The sequence below is a fragment of the Gavia stellata genome, chromosome 22 (genome assembly GCF_030936135.1).
Source record: "Gavia stellata isolate bGavSte3 chromosome 22, bGavSte3.hap2, whole genome shotgun sequence".
NCBI lineage: Eukaryota > Metazoa > Chordata > Aves > Gaviiformes > Gaviidae > Gavia > Gavia stellata.
The window spans coordinates 9,391,185-9,411,028 of NC_082615.1; the positions used below are offsets into that span (position 1 = coordinate 9,391,185).

The 19,844-nt window shown below is 40.5% G+C and overlaps 2 protein-coding genes across 2 annotated transcripts; one reads left to right on the forward strand and one right to left on the reverse strand.

The window, feature by feature from the left end:
- Nucleotides 1-1,550: 1,550 nt before the first annotated feature.
- C22H17orf67 (chromosome 22 C17orf67 homolog) lies at nucleotides 1,551-7,140 on the reverse strand. Its single transcript, XM_009807985.2, has 4 exons — nucleotides 7,086-7,140; nucleotides 6,303-6,403; nucleotides 3,124-3,263; nucleotides 1,551-1,570 (listed from the first exon to the last, which is right to left on the reverse strand). The coding sequence occupies exons 1-3, from the start codon at nucleotides 7,138-7,140 to the stop codon at nucleotides 3,147-3,149; spliced, it is 273 nt and encodes a 90-aa protein (XP_009806287.1). The 3' UTR covers nucleotides 1,551-1,570; nucleotides 3,124-3,146.
- A 2,514-nt stretch (nucleotides 7,141-9,654) lies between these two features.
- Nucleotides 9,655-19,089, forward strand: DGKE (diacylglycerol kinase epsilon). The gene is made up of 11 exons (XM_009820311.2): nucleotides 9,655-10,112; nucleotides 11,648-11,807; nucleotides 12,306-12,425; nucleotides 13,341-13,484; nucleotides 15,420-15,577; nucleotides 15,879-15,930; nucleotides 16,081-16,194; nucleotides 16,692-16,763; nucleotides 17,279-17,406; nucleotides 18,341-18,452; nucleotides 18,766-19,089. Exons 1-11 carry the CDS (start codon nucleotides 9,655-9,657, stop codon nucleotides 18,955-18,957), a joined length of 1,710 nt encoding a protein of 569 aa, XP_009818613.2. The 3' UTR covers nucleotides 18,958-19,089.
- The last annotated feature ends 755 nt before the right edge of the window (nucleotides 19,090-19,844 follow it).

A 19,844-nucleotide genomic window follows, 5' to 3' on the forward strand; every position in this document is an offset into this window, starting at 1 on the left:
AGATACCTATATGAGATCCTTCAGCCCTAATGTGGAAAAGCAAACTTAAAAACAATAAACAATCTCTATTCCACATGTTTGCTTTAGGATTAGCTCAGCGTTACTGAGGTAGACCTAGAAGCTACTATTTAACCTTACTAGTTATCTAACTCATGACTGAATATAATTAGGTGGGAGTTCTTTTCTTTCAGAGAAGTACTTAAATCGACTTTCACTGGGTGAAAGTTGGCATAATTGGAATCGGCGTGAATTTTTCACTGCGCAAGAAAAAACAGAGCCAGGATTTCACCTAATGACTTTAACTTCAATAGAGATATGCAAATTGAGATCTATGTATTGAGAGTATTATGAACGAAGCACACAATAGCAGCCTGATTATACTTTTTTACACTCCCAGATTTAATCTATGATTTCATCTTGACAGTCAGGGAAAAGCAAGCCTTTGATGCTTTGAGATTTAAATTATTTCCTTGGAGTCATCTAGGAGAGCTCTCTTACTGGAAGGAAAGTATACTAGAAGGACTATTGATCTATTTCAGCCTATCAAATGCTCTGTTGCTGCAGTAATTACCTTATATAGCTTCATGAAGCTGTGTTTTATTTTGCTACCAGTCCTCAGGCTTTTAGTGTGACTGCAGTGAGGAACTCTGAAAGTTACTCTGGTCCATTCATAACTAATTCTATTGCCATTACAGATCATAACATCATGTAAGAGCCATCAAGATATTTTTCATGTTGTTTTTCGGCTATCATATGTTTACCATCTGACTGTACGAGATATTCTATACCAAGGCATAAGTTATAAAGGCACGCAGGCAGAAAAGGGATGGCTGGATACATGTGCCTGACCTGGCAGAATTATAAAGGAAAGGGAAAAGCTGTGCAGAGAAACTACAAAATTATTAGACTGCACCATAGTGCTTCCCAGCTGCTGATCCTAGAAAGTCCTCTGACATTTCCTTAGTACTTCACAATACTGAGCCTCACTTCCAGTGATTTTTGTCAGCATATAGTGTGGGAGACTAAGGTAACACAATCCTCTGAAAATGGATCTGAATCAAGCTTTTATTATGAAACAATACATGAAATACTCATCAGGCAATTAAACATAGATTAGTGTTGCATAAATTATATGTCTTCATACAATATTGTTATTTAACCTAGAAAACTGCAATTAAGGATTCCTCCAAAGTCCAGAAAGCTGGCCTTCTCTTCATGTTCATAATCTGCAATTTTCTATGGACCTCTCCCTCTAAGTTGCTTTTGCTTCAGGCAGTCTAAAGCTGTACCCTTAAAAAGCATACTCTAGGAGTAATCAGTGATTTATTCTTGCCCATTCCTCAGAAACCGGGGGAAACCCTTGATTTATTTATTCATGCATGTAATCATTACTGGTAGAAAATACATGGTGGTCTATAACATATCTAACCATTTATAGTTGGAAGTTTTGCTATATCACTAGGATTGCACTGTATTGCAAAGAGGTTCAGCTCTACAATGAGCACGTAGCCAATGCAAGAATAATCTTGTCCTCCTTAACATGCATCCTCTTCAGTGCCCATGAAGAGATCTGCAGAAAAAAAAAAAGAAAATATAATTTAAAAACATGCTGACGGTGGCCGTACTAATAACATATAAAGGACTTCAAATCATTTAAGCACTTTTCTAACATTAATTCTTCACAATTGCCGGTGAGCAGCTCTTGTGAAGAATTACAATAGCTAAGTGAGTCAGCTTTCAACTGTGTCTCAGCTGGAAGATCTTTTGAAAACTGCCAACTTACCTCCTAGGGCTAATATTTGGGAATTTTATGGGTTTGTTTTTAAATAAGTTTCAGACCTTTGGTTTATTGTGGATTAACATAGTTCCATTGAAGTCTACCACAACATCCAGATTTTCAAAAGTATTTGGATATGTACAGGTACAAATAGGTAGCAGAATTTCAAGCAGATAAACTTTCTGTCTTTTGAAACAAATCAGCCCTGACAGACATCATCTCCGTATTCTACTGCTTAAATGCTTTTGAAAGTATGGAGCTAAATCTGCAACTTATATGTAAAAAGTTAACTGTGAGTGATATAGCATCACTATTATGGTGATGATTCAAATTTATCACAGTTGACAAATTTCATGTCTGTTTAAGGGATGTAAGCAGGAAAGCTTATCCTGTTATGAAAATATAGAGATGTAGGTATATCTTCTTTTTTTGGCATCACAAACTGCTACTGGGTAACTGGAAGAGTTTATGATTAATACTTTTATTTTATAGTCCTATACGTTCTTTATCTCAATACATCACATTTTTTTAACATAGTGGTAAGTTGATACTGCATGCAAAACACACAAGGAAAAAAAGGATGACCATATCACAAACCTAACGTGCATGGAGTACTATTGGGATGTGTCATTTTGTCACTGATTGGCTTGTGAGTAGTGCCTGGTTTCTGAGCTGTGCTTTGGAGTATACTTTCCCATTGAACTCTGTGATGCATATGATAAACAGAGGCAATAAAGCAAATGATGCTGTCTATTACACTGACATTGAAAATCATCAACAGAACTAATAATCCATGCAAGCTCTCTGAAAATGTTCTATGTTAATGCTTACCAGCATGTGTACTAAATAGTGAATTCCATTTAAAAAATCAGCAGCTAGCAAATCATTACAGCTGAGATACTGCAGAACAGGCTCAACTCCTAGCAGGTCAGACTGCATCTTAAATATCTCAAGGACCACAACTCTGAGTTTAATCCTGCCATAGTCCTACAGAGAGCTAAGTGAACAAGTACAAGGCTTAAATAGATGAGGTGGAAAAGGAGCACAAGCAGACAGGAAAGAAAGAGGAGCAATCTGAAGCAGCATTAATAAGAATGTTATGCAGTCACCAACTTATTTCCATATAGCAGAGAAATGCATAACCAAATGTTTTATTAACGTGAACAGAACTACAGTGCCGCAGTCGATGCCTAGGACACTTATGTACCCTGGCACTGCTCTGTTGCCAGACACCTTTCAGCACAAAGTACTTCCTCCCGCCATTGGTTATTCTCTCCTCTTCCAGTTTGTGGCTCTGCCTTTTATTATGAAGAAAGAAATATGCAGTGTAAAAGAAATACATATACCGATTGTGGGGTAGGCTAAATCATTAGATTGGATGCACTAAATCCCTGTTGCAATGTGGAAAGCAATGTGGATTCAACCAGTGTTCAAGGAATTGTTCTTCTGATCTCTGCTCCAAGCGCTGGAGGTAAAGCATATACTCCTATTTAAAGAAAAGGAAAAGTAATTTAATTAGGTAATCACTCAGGTCTAATGTCAGGCCAATGAACCAGGAGAATTTTACAGCTTATATAAGAGCAATTAACTTACCCCTTAAAATTATCAAATATAGTGGAATGGTGTTGCTAGTGAGCTTGCCCCAACCTAGCGATATTTAATGAATGACATCATCATCCAGATCAGTAAAGGTGTTGAGCAAGGATTTTACAACAATATTCATAAATTAGGAATTCTGCATACACATTTCTTATTTGCATATCGACACAGAAGCCCCTGTTGGTCCTGAGGGTACAGGAGGATTCTCACAGACAGGTCTGTTGTAGCTTCTTCTGAAAATGGATTCCTGCTGATTAAAAAACATTTACCCCTTATAGGATCATGTGGCAGTACTCTGAAGGGTTCTGGTAGTAGCATGCATCAGTGCTGATTGGTCTTTCTGTGATACACGAAATAATGTGAATTTCCCGTACTAATTTATAGTTTTTTGGTGTAAGCAACAATTTATCAGACTAAAGTGAGCTGTGTACCCAAAACTTCGCCTCCATCAGGAACAAAATTTACTTTTAAAATGTTACAGTCCCAGTGCATGTGGGCTTATAAACTTTGTGAACACTAGATACATTTTTTCAAAATATACCCCCACTGCTTTGCACAGTAGGCATTGTAGGAATGGAAGCTGTAGCGTCAACCCTTTGCACTGGCCAAGTATTCCGGCTGTCGTCCAGTTCTCTGCCCTTTGTGCTGACCGGAGGGTGGGTACGCTGGGTGCCAGCAGGAAGCATGAGTATCTGGCTTTTACTGTGCTTTCTGTCCTCGCAGCACGGGGAGACTTGGCTCTGTGAGACTGCATTATGAACTTGCGGAGAACAGAACTACATGACTGAGAAGATGCCACACGATAAAAAGTAGGGTCTCAGTCAAAGTAAGATTAAAACACGCTGATAACATAAATGACATTTTTAAAATAATCAAAGATGGCAGATCTTGCTGTCTGTAACTGAACAGGCTTTTTGACTCAAACTGCACTGTGGAAGTCAAACAGCGTCACAAAGAACTGCAAATTAAATTCCCCAGCTCAGCATGATCTGGCCTAGTACAAACAGCTTTTGCTTAAAATAGATGAACAGAGGTGGGTTCATCCCAGCATTCATTTCATTCTGCTACAAAGAATCCATACAAAATCAGTTTTTCTCCTTGAGCTGGTGGTAGAACTGTGCGCAGGGATACAGCAGCCGCGCACCTTCATTCATAAGGGAAAATCTCCATGTTCCACATGGCAGGGGGGATAGGTTTTTTATCAGAATATACTTCCTTTTCTACTGAAAACCTTGACATTTAGCAAGAAAAACAAATACTCTTATGTTTCCGTTTTCTTACAGAAGGCCAGCATTGCTGTATAGAAAAAAAAAAAGAAATAAAAAGAAGGTTGGAATTTCTCGACAAGTGTTTGCTACTAATCATAGTAGGATGGAACATGGTGAGGACAGAGCAGCCAAGGTCAGTAATCAAACACTTCTCTAGCCCTAGCTCCCTCTACTCCCCACCTAGAATCATAGGATATCTCAAGTTGGAAAGGCCCCATAAGGACCATCGAGTCCAACTCCCTGCTCCTCGCAGGACTACCTAAAACGAAACCATATGACCAAGAGCATTGTATGTATGCATGTAACTTTCTGTAATACAGGATTTAACTCAATCCAACTTCTCTACTGTTTTATTTATTTAATATATGTTATATTTGCTACGTAACGTATTATATAATGGTGGTATATTAAGCATAAGCATAGATGGGAGCTGTATTCCTGCTAATTTTCAAAAACTACAAGGCTCATTTAACAACAGCTTAGAAATCAACCCAATCCTGAGTGTTGTGGGCAGCAGTGAAGCCCACACCTTCTGGTTTTTGGCTCTGTTGTACAGTCTTCATTGTACAAGATTGTTAACAAGCACGGTGCGATATTCTTGTGACAGCTTTGATTTGTTGTGGCCGTCACACTTGACAAAGAAGTGTGTATGTCGGGAGTGGTGTCCAGCCAGCCACCCCGGATGGCCAGGTGGATTCTTTTTGGCTGGTATACAATAACCATTAGAAATGGAAAACCACGAGCTGTGTCCACAGTCCTGCAGGGTACGTGTCCTGCGGAGTTCAGAAATCTTCAGCACCTTGCTAAACTCAGCCCCTTGTATTAGTCATGCACAATCTATTGTGTGTTTTCTAGCTTCTGTGGGTTTTGCCTCTTCTGTGGGTTTTGCCACGTAATTTTAGCACAGTTTATTGACTTTGGAAAGAAATAGGCAGTAATTTCAAAATACCTTAAGTACCTCTTGAGAAGTGCAGAATTATATGTTACATCTTGTCAAAGCAAGTAAAACAGAAGGCTCCTTAATTCTTTTACCTTTTCTTTTGTTGTAATATGGTTTAAAAATAAATAAATGTAAATACTGCATGCAAAAACAATGCCGTTGCATTAAGCTAGCAACTAAAATCTTCTACAATATATCATAACAAACCATCCTGTCTGTAGCATTCATAAATAAATGAGTGAAAGTGATTTTAAAAGCTAGTTCAGAACTACCTCAATCTCCACACTGACCACTGACACCTACATCTCCTTTCTGCCTTGAGTGCAGAATGTACTGTAAGCAGAAGACATTTCCTGTTATTTAGTTTTTCAGGAACAACCTGATGAAATCCACATTTCTATAAATGAAAAGCCACTTTCTTCTCAATAATTTAATCGGCATTTTTGAACTGTGATAAATAATTTCCACATTCTGCAAGCATACATTTCCTGAGCAATATTCAGCACTTACTGAATGCTACTTAACAGTAACTGAAAGAATGTAAAGAGGTTTTTTTAATATTTTAAGGAAGAACTCAGCTGCTTAAAAGGGTGATATTCATAATGTATTGCTTGGAATTAAATCTATAGAAATTTAATCCTAAGCACAAATGTTTGGGGGGTTTTGGTGTTGGGTTTTTTTTAGTTATTGTAATTTAAAAATAAGTAACATAAATCACCCTCATTGGCTCATCAGGGAAACCAGCTTTTCTCGGTCTGTCTTCACGACGAGTTCTCAGAACCTGTTTGGCGTCTTTTTCAGTCAAAATTGGTGAATTGTCTAAAGACAGAAAAGGAGAAATTAGTTCTGAAATTACCAAAAAGTTAATATTTTATCTGTCAGTTGTAAAATCAAATGTCTCCAAACCTGATTTTTGTCTGTATACAAAGTGTTCTTTCATTACAGCCCCTTCCCAGGGGATATTGCATTCCAGGAGATATGAGTGGAATTTTAAACCATTTTTATACTTGTGCTTTCTATAGTTCTACTCATATGAAGCAAACCCTACGTATATTCATGTTACTCTCTAAAATGAGAAAATATAACAGCACCATCTAACCACTGACATTAGTAATTCTTCCAACTCTTTGTTCTTTTCTGTGTTGCTTTACTTTTTAGGATTATTTTTCAAAGTCATGAGTTAGACTTTTGTTGCAAAGGAGAGATTACATTGAACATTTAGCTGGCAGGACCTTGGTAAAATAATACTAACATAGTAAGCTCATAAAATAAAACTTTTTGTTTTTAGAGTAAATTACTACAGTGTGGTAATGCAGAGAGTAAAATTTCTAATACGATAGCATGATTGTTAAAAATCAAATCATGGAAAGCCTGCAATACCAAAATAGTTAAGTATTAAAAATGAAATATGAAGATACTAAAATACAAGGTTGACAAACTAATACTGTTATAATACGCAGCTCTACATACATATGGAGGTTTGTTCTATATAAACTCCTACCTGTAAAAGTGGTCATGAGGACCAAAAAGAAGACAACCACAAGTAACTTCTTCATTTTGATGCTGCTTTCTCTCAGTCTGTTCCAAAATGAGTAACGCTGACTGAGGCATTAGCCTATTTGAAGTAGCTACGTCAGTCACAAATGTTTGTTCATGCTTTAACTAATTTGAGTGATAGTACGATTTTGAAGACATCTGGACTGAAGTTTTGAATATAGCTATTATCTGCTCACACATTCTCAGCATAGCTCTGTTCCTGGGGGAAAGAAAATAGAAGACCTTTTTTCCGCTTCAGAGTTACACTGGATATTTTAAATTTGTGAAAATAAAACACATGGCCGTACATCTAGCATAGCAAGCCATGGTTTCGGGTGCCTAAGATTGTTTTTTTAAAAGAAACAATTGCCCATTCCTGAATGTTAATCTCGAAGGCAGCCACAAAGGGGGCCCTTTTTCAAACATTGTCTCTAACTTTACTCCAGCACAGAAGTGCATATTAATGTGGTTTAACTCTAGCAAAGCCAGATTATCACTGCTAAAAAACACAGCAGAGGGCTTTTTATCAAATTAATAGAACCATACAAATGAAAACTCACATAATTCTTCTCTTTTCAGGACAAGTTAGCAGAAAACAGGATTATAAATGTTCTTACTAGTAAACATAGTGCGAAGTAAGAACGTAGGCTAACAAACGTCATTGGGAACGGCTAGTTTCTGCCTTGAGAAATGTGACCGTCTGGACCTCTCTTGAGCAGCGCCATGCTGGACACACAGCACCAACATCGCCAATTTGCAGGAAAAGAATGCGGCGTCCCTTGGAATATAGCATATGGAATAGGTAGCCAGAATTCAGCAGCAGCTCTCGCACGAGGAACGTGAGTAATTAGCGTTGCCCCTCAGAAGGAACGGTGCAGCACACCCCACACCTCCTGCACCACGGGGATTCCCCCGGGTTTGCCAGCCTGGCTCTGAGCCGCTCTCTTCATTCGTGCCTTTTTGTTTCCTGAAGAAGTGGTGTTTATTCCGTCTGTGCCACTGCGTCTGCACAAGCCAGTCAGTCTCGGTGAAATCTGGCAGAGCTGTGGGTCTCAAAAACATTAAGGTACGGAAAGGTTCAAGAAATCAAACAGCAGGTCAGAGAGAGGGGGCTGTGAGTGCCCCCTCGGACGGACACCTTCGGGGTGTGCTTAGCTTTGGTGAACACCAGTGCTGCGCGTCTCCTCAGCTCGCCGGGCTGGCGTAGCTCAACTGCTTGCACAGTTATCGACGGGCTTATAGAAATCTGACAGACTCATGGGCTGGAAGGGGGGGTGCTGGGGGGTGAGGGCTTGACCAGCGCGGAAGGAGGTGATGGAAACGCCGCAGGTCAGGGTTGGGCCGTTCTGGGGCTCTGACGTCCCGTTATGGGACTTTTCTTGGAAACCTGAGTATTGTCAAACGGTGGAGCGTTTGCATTTTTCAGCATGTGTTTTCACATACCAACGGCCTAAAATCCAAGAAATGTGATGAATACCGCATGGATTCATGTAATTGTTCAAGATACCCTTTTGAAAGTGCAAAAACCTGTCGTTTCTAATAACAGCAGCTACTTACTTTAGAACTGCTACAGGGGAAACAGCATAACGTGTAAGGGCAGGACTAAATAGCGGGGGGAAGCATCTACGGTGGCGGTGAGAAAAGAACGACCGGACGAGAACCCAGCCCGCGGGCAGTTCGGCAGCCTCCGCCCCCAGCGAGGCCCTTCGCCTCCGGTTTGCCGCCCGCCGGCCGCGGCCCTCTGCCCAGCGAGCTCCCGCTGAAGCCCGCCCGCTCCGCCACGCGCTGTCGCGGCTGCCGGGAGCCGCTGGCGATAAACCCGGAGTCGTGAGAAAGCGGTGACGAACCCGCCCGCCCCTTTCCGGGCGGCGCCCGTCTCCTGGCAACCGCTTCCGCCGCTTCCGCTTCCGCCGCCCCGCGCATCCCCGGGGGCCGCCGCTCGCCTCCTTCCGCGCAGCGCGCCGCGGCCGCCCCTCGGCCCAGCGCAGGCGGCAGCGGCCGCGGGGAGCCGCCGCCAGGAGCCCCCGCCGCGCTGCAGAGGGGGAAGCGGGCGCGGGGCGAGGGCGGCCGGCGGCGGCCCCCAGAGCAGGGCGGCGCGGCGGCCCGAGGGGAGGCGGTGTGAGGGGCCGGCGCCTCGGCGCGGTGCCAGCCGTCCCCCCCGGCAGAGGGGCCTGAGGGGAAGTGGGGCGTTTGCGGGCAGCCGGAGCCGCGCGGCGGGTCCCTCCTGGCGCCTGGGGGGAGCGGGCGAAAGAAGGGCCGGGCCGGGCCGGGGGGAGGCCGGGCGCCGGCCGGCCTTGCGCTAGGCCCGGGCAGGCGGCCGAGGGTCCCCTCGCACCTGGCCAGCGCTGGAATCCTGCTGGTGGTTGGTGGGTCGGGTGTGGGGGCAAATAGGTGCTTAGCCCTAATAAGGGATTAAAAGATGTTTCATGAAGCTGCGCGTTGGCTCCCTGACCTAGGGGGCCGTGCCCGGGCTCACCCTGCTGTCCGCCCGGCTGCTGCGCGGGGGTAGGCTGGTGAGGCGGAGCTGCTGAGGGATGGAAGGGACGGAGAGCAGAACCGGCACTTCCTCCTCGGTCGTCGCAGACTGGAGTTTGGTGGTTTGGACTCTGTGCTCTGTGATCCTGCCGGTGCTGATCACCTTGTGGTGCAGCTTCCAGCGGTCCCGGCGGCAGCTGTTAATACGAGACATCTTTCGCAAGAGCAAGCATGACTGGCACTACACAGACCTCTTCGGCCAGCCCTCCTACTGCTGCGTCTGTGCTCAGCACATCCTTCAGGGTGCTTTCTGCAACTGCTGCGGGCTGCGTGTCAGCGAGGGATGCCTCAAGAAGGCTGACCAGCTTTTTCTCTGCAAGGAAATTATGATGAGGAGCGATGGTGGAGCCCACAGCTCTATGCCTCACCACTGGATCAGAGGCAACGTACCACTCTGCAGCTGCTGCATGATATGCAAACAGCAGTGCGGCACACAGCCCAAGCTCTGCGACTACAGGTACTGCAAGGGAATTTGGCTTTGTATGAGAAAGTATGATGCCATATCAGTATTGTATTCTCCGCAGGGTTATTGGATCACATTATGCCAAAGGAGAGCCTGCAGTAGTCAAATATGAAACTGTTAAAAAAACAACTTCAAAGAACCTAGAATTAAAATGAGTCCTTGTGGGTAATTTGTCATAGAATAAGAGTATGGCATTGCATTTCATGTCCAGCAATTTGGGTGGCACAGCTTACAATTCAGAGCACCAAAATGCATATGCATCTCTGCAAAATTGGCATCTGCCCAGCGTAACTAGAACAAACAACCATCCTGTAGCTGGTTTAAGTTCATTTTTAAACATACTCAAAAAAACCTGATGGGCAGTTTTAAAAGCTACTGTAACATATTCTATTATTAAAGTTTGTCGTAAGAGTGTTAAAAAATTTCAAGGAACCGTTGAATGGGCTTGCACTGTCATCAGTAAGGCTGCTTGCAAAGTTGTCAGCATGGCAGATAGTGGCATGTTATGCCAAAATATAGTGCTAGTGGTCCAGGTCCGGGGTACAGTGTAAGTGTTACGTCAGCCTTCTCAAAGGATGTCATCTTTCCAGCATATACTCTGCTACCTTTTGCTTTGCTTCTGTGTGATACTGTCAAATTGCTTGGTAAGTAAGCAGAATTGCAGTGTAAATGAGCATACTGTCAGAAACAAAACCTTGAGAGAGAGTGTGCGTAGGAGAGGAGGGAAGGGGAGGATTTTGGAGGCAGAGGGGGAAAAAGAGGAAAAGAAGAAAGTCACAGTACAGGGCAAGTATCATTGCTGCTCTGGTTGTGTGCTGGATTAGTCAGAAGGACTCCAAAAATAGCTTTCACAGCTGCTTAAACCAAGGCTTTGGCTGTAGCAAACGAGGATTAACCTTCTGCAGAGGCTGGCAGTGGATATTGCAGTATTTCCTCTTGTTCTGGTCCATTTTCCAGGACAGCTTTTAGAATAGGTCAAAAAGCTGAGCAGTTTTGCATAACAAAATCCCATCAGCCATGTACTGTGTAACCTTTTAGGTTTCAAACTTAAAGGGGTATTATCAATCTTAAAAAAATTATTAATTAATGTTACTAGTAGCGCTTTATTAAATTGAACTCTAGTGTTTTATCTGTGCTTTTTAAGGGTGGGTAGGAATTCAGTTTCTCATACAGGCTTTCACTGTAACTGTTAATATTGCAGACAGTGCAAGAGGATATTTATAGCACCTGGTTTTGGAATTAAAAAGAATAGAATTAATTTAAAACTGTTGGGTTTTTTTCCACAGAATTCAAATGTTTTTCTAGACTTGCAAGCATATGACCAAGTTATGTAACTTTCTGTAGCCAACACATAGGCATGTAAACTTCCAGGGAATGCATGGTTTTCTCTGTAACGTGCTTAAAATATTACTTACAATGGTACATGTAAACGTAAGTACTTTTCACAAAGTTAGTCTATCTAAAATAAATGAGCAAAATCGATGTACCTGTTAGAGGATTTTTTTCACTTCTTTTGGTCTCTTTTCCAGATGTGTGTGGTGTCAGTACACTGTACATGATGAATGCATGATGGGTTGTTTAAAGACTGAGGAATGTACGTTTGGAGAATTCAGAGACTTAATTATTCCACCGTACTATTTGTCTACAATCAACCAGATGCGTAAAGAGAAAAGAACCAATTATGAAAAGGTAATTGTCTATTGCTTCTTGGTTTTATAATATATTCAGAAAACCAAAACAAACAAACAAAAAAACCCCCCACGCATTAAAAGTCGGTACGTTGTCAGGTTAATAACTATCAGGTAAATGTTTCAATATATACGAAGTACTTGCAGTGTTAATTCAGAGGTGTTTGTCACTTTATTAACATGGTGGTTGAAACGTGAGCAGATGTTTGGATTTTGTTATTCCAAAACAACACTGAGATTTGGCTACCTTACTTCCTTGAATGTTTTGTGATTTTTCTACTACTGTGTTCATAACATTGTGGTATTTGTTGCCCTAGGCACTATAGAACAGAAATCTTCAACCTTGGTGTGTCAGAAGTATTTGTTTCTGTTTTGACTACTTCAGGCTAATTGGTAACCCTCATTTCAGCACTTAGAGGGGACAGGCTTTGTAGCAAGGCTTTAAACATTTTCAGATGTGTAGTATTTGTGTGACTGACTGACTTGTACCTTTTTGCAGGTAGTACCCTACTGCAGAAAACACTGGATGCCAGTAATCATACTGGCTAATACTCGTAGTGGAAACAACATGGGTGAAACTTTACTAGGAGAATTTAAAATTCTGCTGAACCCTGTTCAGGTATTTACAGTGAAAAGCCACTATAATAAAATGAAAGTTTAAATTAGAATAAACATCACTTTGCTTACACAATGGCAGTAAGATCTTGTGGAAGATCAGTAAAGCAAACAAATTCATGCAGTTTGTTCTTTTAGAAAGAATAGCTTTGTATGGAGAGACCAAAAGTGCAGAGGCTCCTCCCACTCCCAAGTTTTTTATGGTTCTAATACTGGTCTAGATTTCTATTTATAGTAATACATGCAGTAATTCTGTTTATGGTAAGTATCTGGCTCTTGAAACTGTACGATTTCTGGAAAATGAAATATTTAGATCTTCTTAATTTGAAACATATATTTGTTTAAATCCTCAGTTCACTTGTGAAAATGTCAGCATTTAAAGTTGCTGCTTTGTGTTGCCACTTTCCCCTTAAAATCCACTGGAATGGCACAGGATGTTGACGTAAGACAGTTGTTCCTTGGATTTCCTGGCTGCACCTTAATACTCTTCCTTTAAAGTTCAAAACACAGACTTAGAATACAGCCTAATACAAATCACTATGTGTTTATTTTAAATGCATCCCAACAAGGCTTTAAAGAATAAACGTCTTTGTATGCTGAGTATTTAAAAATAACTTTTATCTGAAGTCTTTCATCTTTACAGAATTCATCATCATGTGTCTAGATACAGAGTTAGGACTCTGTCAGCTCGGTTTATCAATGGCATTTATTCCTAGTGAAGCAGCTGGAGCTCTGTTTTGAATTTGGAAAACCAAATCCTGCTCATAAAAGTCAAGATAGCTCATTTGCTAATGTAATATTGTAAATGGAGCATCTTTGTTTTGCGTTAGAATGAACTTTTTGAAGTTGTTTATCTGTGAGGCAAATCCTGAGTCATGTTCTGTGAACTTACAGGACTCCTTATTTTCCTTTCTTCTAGGTTTTTGATCTAAGCAAAATTGCACCTGCTAAAGCACTCCAACTTTGTACCTTGCTGCCTTGCAACGCTGTCAGGGTTCTTGTCTGTGGTGGGGATGGCACAGTAGGCTGGGTCCTGGATGCAATTGATGAAATGAAGATAAAGGTATCGTGTTTTAAATTAAAAGATGTCTTATGGTGAAATGAGTTTTGGAGCCGCTAAAGTGCTACACCTAATCTCTTACCTGCATTTATTGGTTTCATCTTCCTGAATAAGCCTACAGAGAAATATTTGCAGAATTGCTTATTTGTATTGGGGCGGGGCGGAAATGCATCTCATTATGTGTCCCTGTAGTTCAGGAAAAATAAGAAAGCTTTAGTTTTTAAATTATATTTAAAGTCATTCTTTTCTGTAGAACAAGAAGAGAACAATCTGCGGAATATTTTATGCATTGTTCTTTCCTCTTTGTCTAAACAGATTTATTTTGTTGTAAATGGCATTGCTAACAATGGCTAATATGCTCAAACTGCTTGTTTCTCCCAGTGTGCTCAATCTTTTATAACCACCTCATAATTTTTGTGGCTATACTGGTTATATTGCCAGTGCATGAATGAGTGCAGTAATTTGCTTCTGCTCCTTATAGCATATTCTAAAGAATCTATCAGTCTGCAGCCTCACCCATTCACAGCAGGTAGAGAAGGAGAAAAATAAGGTGTGTGTTTACTGTTGATTTGAAATGGAAGATATTCCAATTTACAGGGTACTACTAAGAACTCCTGAGAAAATCAAGAATGAAGAATAATTACTAGGGCTTTAGTGCTTTACATAATAAACTTTTGTGGTAAAAGGAAGAAAGTTATTCTTCTTATATCAGTGTCTTTTTTTTTTCTTCTTCCTTTGGCTTTCTTGTTAATACATGAAATGTTGTAGTTGAAGGCCGTTATTACAACTTCATGCATAGTCAAACTGAGCTTTTTTGAGAATTTTTATGTACTGATAAAGTAGAAATGTGACAAAGTGTAACTATAAAGGTTAATGAATATGAGTATATGTTTACTTGGTCTTGGACACTTGATATATTGTCCCTCAGAGCCAATATAGTTGATGAAATCTGGGTTCTTCTTTGTTTCCAAGTATTCTAATTGAGTCATTGGAGTTACATAAATACTGTTGAGATTATCAGCAAAACCTTTTCATTATCAGCAGTAGGTTATTTGCTCCCTTCATTTATCTTGACTCTCAAATACAGATTACCTGGCTGATACCTCTTCTTGAAAAAATAGTAACTAATGCCACTTATTGCAAGTACTTTTCACAGATAAATTTCAAAGGCCATAGTACATCTGAAGTAACTGCTCACGGTTCTGTAGTAAAGAGAGCAAAGACCTTTGCTAAGGTGGCCATTTTGAATGCCTGCTTCAGTCACTTACTCTGTGATCTGCACAGGTGATTATCATCTGCTCCATCTATTGATGGCAGTTGGATCTGTGCGTGTGTGTGGCATCGCTGAAACTTAGATACTGACTTTCCTTCTTTGAGTATGTGAATTTCTGTCCGTGGTTGAATACTCTAGTATTACATGCATCTGTTGTTTTAGACCTAACCTCACTTCAGTCTTGTAAGAGCATTGTTGTGTCTTGTTATGGTTCATAGCCTTGTGTGTTACCTCTCTCTCAGTGTTCATATCACTTCCCAGAGGTATGTGCAGTAATAGTGTTAGTGACTTACCCGTGGCTGCAGCAAGTCAGCAGCATATAATCAAGAAAGCAGATGAGAAGTTCAGGCTTCCACTTCTAGATCCAAAGCATCATTCTTTTGAAGGAACACTCTGTTCAGTATTAATAATGCATTGTTTCCATATTGTGTTTGTATTCTCTTTTCTTCTCACAATGGTTTAACATTTCCTTCCTTAGCATTATCCCTACGATAAGTACTTAAATGTGCCATCTGCTTTACTAACGCTGCCAGCTCTATTGCTTTGCATTATGTAACAAGTTGCTATGAAGATTAATGATATTTATCTAACCTAAACATTTGGGGATAAAAGGGAGAAAATGAGTGCTGAAGAAGGAGCTAATATGCAGTGTTTCTGTATCCTAGGGGCAAGAACGTTATATTCCACAAGTTGCAATTTTACCTCTGGGAACAGGTAATGACCTGTCTAATACACTGGGCTGGGGTGCAGGTTATGCTGGAGAAGTCCCTGTAGAGCAAATCTTACGAAATATCATGGAGGCAGATGGAATCAAACTAGACAGGTAAGTAACAGCAAAAAGATAAATTCTGTAGAACCAAATACTACTATAGCTCTACTGATACCCAGTTGCAGCAATATATGTAAAGAAACACAAGTATTGCTGGAGGGAACTGCAAAATCACTGAGGTCCAAAATTAGTCTTTATTTAGTTGCTCTACAAGGCTTAAGTCTTTAGTAATTTAACTAAATTTGAATCTTTTGACTTGATCCCAGTATAGATACAAGATTCCTAACTCCAGTTTTGATACTAAGTGAGAGCAGTCTGTCTGTCATGAGTCTAAGTAATGGCTGCTGTTTTTCAGATGGAAGGTTCAAGTAACGAACAAAGGATACTACAACTTAAGGAAACCAAAGGTATGGTTTGCAAGTATAAATATGGATTCTATGGAATATCTGTATGTTTATACTTGTGTTTCTGGTTACCTACTTCCCATTAAACACTGTGACTTTTAAATCCTAAGAATGATATTTAATAAGACCATAACTAGAAGTTCTGTCTTGCAGGTGTTCACAATGAACAACTACTTTTCTATAGGACCTGATGCTCTCATGGCTTTAAATTTTCATGCTCATCGTGAGAAGACTCCCTCTCTGTTTTCCAGCAGAATTATTAATAAGGTGTGTTTGGTAAAGTGACATTTTCTCCTTGTAGTTGTTGACTTGACTTAACGCTATTTTTTGTTTCACATTGCTTTACTCCCCTACTTCCTTTCATGCCATTTTAAGAGTTTGAACTCATTTTTCTGGGGAAGGTGATTCCATGGGTAAAACATGTTTCCAGCCCACTCACAAGTATTCTGCCTTGCCTCTGCTTGCTTGCTTACAGAATATGCTGTTTGTTCAATTTTTTGTTTAGAATGTCTCATTTGCTTTGAAACTTAATGGGTTAAGGACATTGCCTATTTCCTTTTAAAGTGGAAAGCAAGTTTCTTATGCAAGCTGTAGCCTATCTCATGAAGAAAGCTTAGCTGAAGGATGTGCAAATATGTTACATATGAATTTTAGATAAGGTTTGCAGAACCATAGCTATACATAACTATTTCAAATAGTCTTCATATGTATTGTCTTTTTCTAACTGTTTTCTGTTCTCCCTGTTTGTTTGGTTTTTTTAATAGGCTGTTTATTTTTTTTATGGAACCAAAGATTGCTTAGTACAAGAATGTAAAGATCTTAACAAAAAGGTTGAGGTAAGTTTTTTAACTTGCTCTGGACAATCAGTGGAGTGTAAAAACTTACCTTGTGAAAGAAAAGGGGAAGAGCTTTGCGGTTTACATCTGTATGATATTTGTATAAGGATGGCTCTGGACTTGGAGTATTTTTGATGTTCCTTTTGCTGTCTGCAGCTTACTTCATGTAATTCATGTCTTGGAACTTACTGAAAATTCATAAATTTTTTTCTGGCCTTGACTCAGTTCTATGAGTTCAAGTACTGATATTCAGATAAAATTTGCCTTAGCACCAGAGACTTACATAAATGAGAGTTCCTTTTTCTTTTCTCTTTTAACGGAAATTTATTACAGCTTAGGATATCTTGTGAAATCAGAAGTCATTTTTTTAAAGTATGAAAAGAAAACACGTTCTCTTTGAACAGGGCCAGTTTTTTTTCAGGTGAAAGCCTATTAAATGCATAAAGAGAATAGCTAGCTTATATTGAAGTCCTGAATTTGATCCACAGTAATTAACTTCTGTTTGTCTTTTAAAGCTAGAGTTGGATGGTGAGAGAATCGAGTTGCCCAATTTGGAAGGCATCATTGTCCTGAATATTGGATATTGGGGAGGTGGCTGTAGGCTCTGGGAAGGAATGGGTGATGAACCTTACCCCTTGGCAAGGTACACAGTGCATCTTTTTCTTTTTTTTTTTTCCTTGAACAGTTCTTGTAGTGTAAGCAATTCCTTCCAGTAGGCTGTGCTTATGTAGTCAGACTTGTCTGAAAGTCAGAAGGATTCCTTGTGACAGTAGGCTATCTGAGATTTTTATTTTCCTCATGTTAGAGACTTGGACTAAGTGAATCCCACACATCAGGTTTTTTTAAGACCTTCTCAAGACGGCTGGTATGATTAAGCAATAGTGTTGAAGAGGCTATTAAAAATAAAGGTAGCCTTCAAAAAGTAGAAGATGTGTCCATTCCAGAAAATAAAAGAACACATCTTAATAGAGGTTAAAATATAAAATAATAACAAAGCAAGCCAAAAATTTTACTCCCATGCTTGAGTAAGTTGGCTGGAGCAATACTAAAGCGGAGGATAGGTGGGTACATTAGTTATTCCCTCTTGTGACTTCCTTCTTTGGAAGCCATGTATATAAATCTGCTTCATAGTTCTGTTACAAGGCTTACGGTCCTGGATTTCTAAAAATTATTTGGGCAAGGTTCTCTACCAAAATCTAAAAAATTAAGCCATTAGAAGATTTTCCTGTAGATTAATAACTGACTGAAAGGACAGAAAATTGTACAAATTTATGGAAGAGAAATCCACTGTGGGCCTTAAATATGCATGATGAGTCTTGGAAAGTTGTGTATCATAAATTCCAGAAGCTAGCTAGGGTGTACCAGCTGGTGTATTGCTCCATACTTGGGTCTTTGTATGGCTTCCTTTGCTGTTCAGTGTGATTTGTTGTCCAGCACAAATAGATAGTTTAAAAATACTTGTGGAATAACGTTTGTCTTCTCTATAGGAATAGCCGTAAAAGGACTGTGTGGTATTTGGACAGGTATTCTAGAGCTCGTGCGCATCACTAAAAAGAGTCTCCTTTCTTAATTTGTAGACATGATGATGGACTTCTGGAAGTTGTTGGCGTTCATGGTTCTTTCCACTGTGCCCAGATTCAAGTGAAGCTAGCAAATCCTGTTCGCTTAGGGCAGGCACACACAGTGAGGGTAAGTGGTGTTTATGAAACTGTTTCCCTAATTTTCTTTAATACATAGTATAGAATCTGAAGCGCTTAATTGTCTCACCTAAAGTTGCAGTTTGCGGTTGAGCTACATGTTTCTCTTGCTTAGTAGAAAGTAATTATGTCATAATTCAGTCCTCTGTTGTTGTGGTGGGTGGCCTATGAGTGCAACTAATTATATATTGAGTTTCTCCCTGGCCAGGCTGAAAATGTGCAGTGTCAGTATATTGTAGTTGTAAAAGGTATTTTCAGAGCTACTTTGAACTGCTATGATTGTGTGTTCTTCTATTTAATACTAGCTGATCTTGAAGAGTTCAAAGATGCCGATGCAGGTGGATGGAGAGCCATGGGCTCAGGGGCCCTGCACTGTTACCATAACTCATAAGACACATGCACTGATGTTGTATCACTCGGGTGAACAAACAGATGACGAAGCTTCCAGCATGTCTGAGCAAGACCACGTGAGAGAACAGACGGATGAAGACGTATAGATTTTGTGGAATTTCACATAATACAGTGATGAACTTCAGCTCATTAAAAACACTGAGAATGCCTAATCTAGATTAAGGTTTATGCCCTAAGGTTCATACTTGTGAATAAACTAGAGCTGAGGAAAAAGCCATGCTTTCACGTTCATGAAAACTTTCACAGCTGAATTACCACAACTGGTTTGCCTTTTAGATTGGTGGTGATGCCCAGCCTTTCTAGCTGGAGGAGTGAGTTACTCTAATGGCAGGAAAAGACAGATGCTGCAGCCCTTCCTTGCTGCGGAATCAGATCTTCTGCACATACACAGTATAGTATGCAAAAGGTTTGATACCCTTGGAAAAGGGGAACAGCTGGGTGTTTGGCCTGCTTCCACCTGCTCTTTTCCCCAGGAACAGTTCCAGAACAGAAAACCAGACCAGGTAGGATGTGGGCTGATTTTCTGACAACAGCCTGCTCCTGGCTGCCATCTCTTCTTGGAAGCAGGACAAACACTTTTCGGTGCACCTGCATGTGCAGCGCATATTTAATAGGCTTGACTGGGAGAGCAGAGGATCTGGGAGCTCTTGGGAAGGTGGTTAGCAAGAAAGATGCTTTTGCACCAAAGGTTTCTGGAAGTGCTCTGCTGGCAAATGACCGTTTTCAGTGGCTTTGTAAGCCATAGATAGAGTACTCCTGAGGTCCCGAGTACCCGAGATACAACTTCAAAATAATTGTACCATGACTTGCACTGAATCATCCTGTGACTGACTCTGCTTCAGGTCGGTGAGAGACTAATTCTAGTTTTTGTAAATAGCAACATCTTAGTTCTTGAGGAGGCTTTTTGGAGGAAAACTTGGACAAAGGAGCTGTCTTTTTTTAGCTGTTTACAGGAGGGTCTTAAAAACATAGT